General features: G+C 40.7%; 1 protein-coding gene across 1 annotated transcript; it reads right to left on the bottom strand.

Annotated features, from left to right (window-relative positions):
- Positions 1 to 1,979: 1,979 nt before the first annotated feature.
- Positions 1,980 to 5,553, bottom strand: LOC136471324 (uncharacterized). Its single transcript, XM_066469055.1, has 3 exons — positions 5,189 to 5,553; positions 4,090 to 4,444; positions 1,980 to 4,021 (listed from the first exon to the last, which is right to left on the bottom strand). The coding sequence occupies exons 2-3, from the start codon at positions 4,407 to 4,409 to the stop codon at positions 2,179 to 2,181; spliced, it is 2,163 nt and encodes a 720-aa protein (XP_066325152.1). The 5' UTR covers positions 4,410 to 4,444; positions 5,189 to 5,553; the 3' UTR covers positions 1,980 to 2,178.
- Positions 5,554 to 6,607: the final 1,054 nt, after the last annotated feature.

Here is a 6,607-nt window from a genome sequence, read left to right as displayed (position 1 = left end):
AAAGGATAGAATACTATATGTGTTTACTTTCTTAAAGATTTTTAGGCGGTATTACTTGAATTTTAATATATCTTAGTAGTATCAATAAAATATTTAAAACAATTTATATTCATAAAAATTGTGCTTATCTCCTATGAATTTTAGAAGGATTTGATTTAACTCTTAGAAAATAGGATGATTTTGGTGGCTATTTAGAAACGAGAGCTAAAAACTAGTAGTCACTAATGTGATGATATCCTCCTATGATGTCATAAAAAACATGCACGGTGAGATCACGTTTCTCATAGTGAACCTTTCACAAATACTGATTATGACCTTTATTCACAAACCTGAGGAAGAAAGGGGTAATCATATTTTTTCATTGACAAATTAAGCAATAATTTGAATAAATATTACTTATGACACTAAAATGCTTGAAATTATTTACCTTCTGTTGGCGTAAAAGACGACCACACACCACAACGCTAGGATGCTCAAATAGCAGATCGCCAAAACGCGAGCGCCGGACAATTGGCACTGTAGCTGCACTTAATCGTTCATGGGCTCATGGCCCTTTGTATTTATAGGGTAGAAGTTCATTCATGGGGTAATGCCCAAATACATCACGGAACAATCTCAAAACGGATCCAAAACAAACATAGAAATTGAATACATCTATTTTTTTTTGAAACAAAAATTGAATACATCTTGGACTCCACCTGAAATGCACACACGAGACAATCCGGCGTGCACACACCGGACAGTCTAGTGCTTGCATTTTGCGTCCATGGCTATTTTGGATGCGAACATATGCTCTCTGTTTTTTTTTTGGCAAAGCTTGCATGACAAAAAAAATAATCTTCCCCATCAAAATTATCTAAGGACGATGATAAGTGACAACTCATCTGCCATATTTGTTCTTCTGCTTAGGCTTTGTTGGAATTACCTCCACTTGTTCCTCATAGTTGCATGCAAACATTGTTGTAGTTGCCTCTAGATGCAAATATATGCAAATTTAATGTGTTACGTTCCACATAGATGTTTTATACTTCTTGGAATGCTAACACAGAAATATTTTTAAGTTGTTTGATCAGCATATGTATACAGAGATTTCCTGTAAAAAATGTTTTTTCGTTGTTTGATCACCATATGTGTAGTTATCATATCATTGTTGGCAAGTTATTAGAATAACTTATATATTCATTGTCAAACGAAATGTATTTTTTGTGATCTTTCGAAAAGAAATGTATTTTTTGTTGCATAAAATACACTGGTGGGTTGTATGTAAATGAACTGATAAGTTGGAGGAACTGACAAAGGATAGAAGTCCCTTGTGTGCTAAGGTGTTGTGGGATTTTATCGAAGGCCCATTTATTATTATTGCTTTTGATGAGATGCAACTTCTCAAGAAGCAAAGATGAGCTGAAATCATCCAACCCATTCGGTTTTTGGAATAAGAATAGCCAGTCTTATACGTGCCTAATAATTGGGCTCAAATTAAAGCTAAACAGACCTCAAGTTAAAGCTTATCAGACCTCATTTTTCACATAGGAATCTCAACGTACTTCGAATTGTTGGGCAGAGCCTGCACATGTTCTGATTTCATAGCCCAATCAACAACAACGACACCCAAAGCAGCTACTGGTCTCTCGATGCCAAATCGTCCCACATGGAAACATTTGAATTCTGATTCAAAATAATGTTAGCCAAACCTCAAGCACATCGGCAATAACACTGCTCCATGTTTTAATCAACAAATAATAGTACGGCAGCTAATAAGCGATCAGTGGCAGAACCAGAGGAGCACTAACAGGGGCATCCCAACCCCCCCCCCCCCCCCCCCCCCCCCCCCCCAACACACACACAATGAAAACTTTTTAACACTCCTTCAAATATTTTAATGCACACGACAACATGTCATCAATTCAATATCATTTCTGATCATAATATTGTGATTTTTTGTTATGAATACTAACTACATGTGTATAAGCATTGAAAAAAGCTATTGAAACATATGGTTGATGTGTATATTTATCACACTTACACTTATTAGGTGTCATCATGTTTGCCCGGTCCCCCTTAATCAAAATACCTGGTTCCACCACTGTAAGCGATGTCATTTCACATTAAGGTTCAACTAGAGTTCATATTTCATAAGCACAGAGAAAGCGACTACCAAGTAATTTACATTTGGGATAACTAGGCTGAGATGGGGACTTTGCAAGTTGCTTTATTGTGCCCATAGCCCTTGCATCTGCTGCAGCGCACTGCTCTTTTGATTGCAATACGCGGATCAGCTGGCTTTTCCTTTGGTCTGCCCACTTGTCTTCGGGTCAGAATGGGGCTTGAAAGTAATGTCGTCGTGCCCTGTGATGGGTCACCTGCTGCAGTAGGTACAAAAACATCAGGTATTGGATTTATGGACATGGCATAAGTCAAGCGGTAACATTCCGTTGTGAAATACTTGGAGCAGTAGTCAAGTGGACACTGCTCAGTACGGTCAAATACCGCAATTGCATGTGAGCAAGGAATCCCAGACACATGCCATTTTCTGCAGGTGCACTCCCATGAATCAATGTTGACAACATTGACCGAGTCATCACACACCTCAAACACATGACCATTTCCATCATTTCCAGTTGAGCAAACAACATTGAGTGTGAGAGCTTTGTTCATCTGTTCCTGAAGTTTCTGATTGGCTGATGGTGTTAAGACTTCTGTCCAGGTATTGGAAGATTCCCTGCGTGTATACATCATCTCCATTAGGTTGCATCTGATCGTGTCAACCAACTGCACTACTGAGAGCTCATATCTGCTAGGAATCCAATCCGAAATTGTCTCAGAAACATTGCAAGTGTACTGCCCAAGTCGTGACCCTTTGAAAAAGGCATCTGACCACCGCTCTGGTTTAGTTTCCAAAAGCCATTCAGCAAGCTTATCAGATTCAGTTTTGATGAGTTCAACATACTGATTGAATTCATCAACTTTGCATGAATAAATGGCTTTCTCAAGATGCGCAACCATCGTATCTTTTACTTCTTCACTCCAACTGCCATCCAACTGCTGCTTGAATTCGTCAATAAAACAGTTGACATGGTATCCATGATAACTATCTGGAAATATAAGAGAAACCTCGTCCCACAGACCATTCTTACCATTAGATATGAATGTTATTGCTCCAAGTGCAGGTAATGAATCATTTAGCTGCTCAAGAAACCAATGCCAATTTTCTTGATTCTCATCATCCACTACAGACAGTGCAACAGGGAAGATATCACCTTCACCATCAACTGAAGTAGCAGCTAATAGCTTCCAGTGTTTATTTGATCTGACAGAAATCACATCAAGAAAGAGAAGATGCCTGCAACCATGCTCAAAACCATGAAGGGAGGCATGGAATGCAACAAAAAATCGAAACTTCGAATCTTCCAAGGCCACTACTGTTGCCACACTTCCAGGGTTGGTCTCAACAATCCTTTGGCAAAACCAAGGTAGCTGATTGCATGCCTCTTCATCTGAGCTGTAAAGTTCTTTTCGGGCTATTGCTTTACCACGCCAAGCTTGGGAGTAGTTGAGGCACAATCCATATTCACGTTGGAGATCATTCGCAATATCTCTTGGCCTGTAGTTTGGACTATCACGTATTTTTTCCTTAATAACACTAGCAACCCATTTCTGAGATGCCAAACGATGACTTTTGATGGTCTCTGATTCACAAGTATGAGTACCAAAAACTTTCTTGACCATGAACTCCTTTGAACGAGACTTTGATGCATGTATACGCCATGCACACCCTCCATCAGTACATTCCGCGGTTACACGAGAAGAGTCATTCTTGACAAATTTGTAATGAAACCTATGAGCAATAGCATACTTGTGTAATGCATCTCGGAATTCCTTTGCACTTTGAAACACTTGACCAGCTCCTGTGATCGCATTCTCCCAACTAGCACAAATCTTTTGCCGCTTGGATCCATCTGGAGTAGTTGCTATCACAGCACAATCTGCAGGAGCGTCAGCGCCTGCAATGGAGATCTTCAGCCTGCAAAAATGTACCACATCATTTTTGGAAAGCTACTACGAATGATACTTCTCCTTTCAGAATTATACCTGTTGTCAGCCTTCTTCATGACATATATGTAAGTTGTTTCTGACTCCGCATGGAATTCAACCATGCGCTTCAAGTCTTTGTCATTTGATATTGAAATCAAAGTTTTGTCATTTCTCGGAAGGAAGTACTTGAACACATAGGAATCAAGTTTGAGATTATTGAGTGTTGAAGATATTTCATGTTTAAACGCTTTAAAAGTCCAATCACTCTTCACATGCATAGCATGAGCCTCTCCACCATAATAGGACATCCGTCCATCATCATCTGTTGAAAATTCTCCACCTACTTGAAGAACAGCAACAATTTGCCTACTTCCCATTACTCGCTCCTTCCTAAGAGGCCCCTTAAGTCAGGCTACACAGAGAAGAAATTCCTAGTCAGCTTCGATGAATTAATAACTGCAATATGGCTCAGTGACAAACTAGTTTCCGAACTTACACAGGAATGGTTAAAAGATAGAAACATCATACTGCCATTATACACAGGGGATAGAGTGCAGAACTGCAGCATGTGCATGGACTTTCAGTCTTACTTGCATATCATTGAAATTTTGGAACTCTACACCATCTAATTAATATACAAAAGACTCCAGCTAAAAGTTATAATTACAGAAAATAGAAGTAAGGACCTTGTAGAGGTGCAAGAAGAACAAGATAGAGAATAGAATATATGGTTCAACTGAGTTTTTCCATATTTGATTTTTAAAAATCAGACTCAAAGGAGAAAATCCTAAGATGACCCCATCCTAATTAACTGCAATAGTTCTGTTCAAGTCAGGTCAGTACATTAGAGTGAAGTTAAGTTAATGAATGAATGCTTTGAGTGTACAAGTACAACACATCAATTTACTAACTATACAAGGCAACTCCCTCTGAAAATACAGCATATGGTAGAAAAATACCAAATAAAGAAGAATTCATAACCAAAAGATCATGGTATATGCCCCACGGTATAAAATATTGCACTGCAATTTTTAGAAAATAACAATTGGCACCCGTCAATCAAAACAGGATGAATAATGCAATTTTTAGAAAATAACAATTGGCACTCGTCAATCAAAACAGGATGAATAATCACTAATCAGAAAAGAATACTCACTGTCCGGCTCACTGTGGGGGCAACCGGGCAAGGGCAGAAAGGCTTGGCCGCTTAGGGCCTGGGCGCCTGGCGCCCTGGCCAGCTGGCCAGTCGCCGCTGGCGGGCCGGGCAGGCGGCAGGCGGAAGGCAACAGGCCGCAGCCGGCCAGGGGCAAACCTCGTTGGCCGGCTGCCAGTGGCCAGATCTGCGCTGGGGCGCCGGGAGCCGGCCGGCCGGAGGCTTGGTGGCTGCTGGCTAGCCGAGAAGGCGAGGTCGGCCGTACGGGTTCGAGGGGTAGGGGCGCCGCCACGGAAGACGGAGACACAGGCGCGGTCGTCGGGAGCCCGGAAGGGAGTGTTGCGTGGGGCGTGCCGGCCTCTGTTCGTTTTTTTAGAACGTGTTTTTGCCCCTGCACAGGATTTTACCCCTTCTTTTTTCTTAAGCGTTAATCAGATCAATGCCATTATAATTCTACCGTTTTTAAGCGCACCATTACTATTTAGGCTCCGTTCGATTGTCAGAGAACGGATCCCTGGAACCATTCCCACCTGGAATCGTTCATTAATTTATATAATCTTGATCAACCCGGAATAGTTCCTACCCCATTCCAGCAGAACCGAACGAGGCCTTAAGAAACTATGTCACTGTCATTGGAACTCTACACATGTTTAAGATACACCATTATGTATGCCTAGAGACGACTTGGGCCCAGTGTATAGAGGGGTACCGTATATCCGTATGGACAAGCTCACCTCCATCCTCTTCTCTCACACTCATTGACACGTGGGGCCCACTAGTCAGCCTTACACAAAGTCCTCCCCACTCTCTGTCTTCTCCGTCTCTGGTCATGCGCTGTTGGGGCCTGCCGCCATAGCCTGATAGCCGGCGAGCGCATGCGACGGCATAGCCGCGCCGCCACCAGGTGTAACACCTCTGGTGTCACGAGCTCGCTAAGCACTGAGATTATGGCCTGAGAGGTAGATTTATAAATATAGTGAGTTAGTTTACTTAAATGCGCTAATGAAAATCCTAACAAGAAAATAGGAAAAATAGTTTTAATGGTTTGGCACGAAAAGCAATTTCTATAAACAAGAATAAAACATAACTTGTATTTAGTACTTAAATAAAAATTAAAGTACAAGTTTAGTAGATGGAAATGCAACATTAACTTTTGAGAAAATAGATGTTGTTAAGTAGTGCTTTGGGAGCACTGAGATTTATGGAAACGCTTGAATTTATGTTTAAAATATCATTTTTGGCGAATTATGTTGAGCGAATTAGTTAAATGGTGCTTATATATTTTGCTCTTACGGGTTAGTATAAGGTATGGACTATGGCATGAAGTATTTATTGGTTGAGGTTAGAAAGGTTTAAATCTATTAAAAATTACGACAAAAGAGTTAATGGTTACTTAGTCCTAACTAAAAACCTTAACGTTTC

Source organism: Miscanthus floridulus, chromosome 8, assembly GCF_019320115.1.
Source record: "Miscanthus floridulus cultivar M001 chromosome 8, ASM1932011v1, whole genome shotgun sequence".
NCBI classification, from domain to species: domain Eukaryota; kingdom Viridiplantae; phylum Streptophyta; class Magnoliopsida; order Poales; family Poaceae; genus Miscanthus; species Miscanthus floridulus.
The sequence above is the reverse complement of the archived record's forward strand: the minus strand, read 5'-3'. Positions and strand labels throughout refer to the sequence as shown.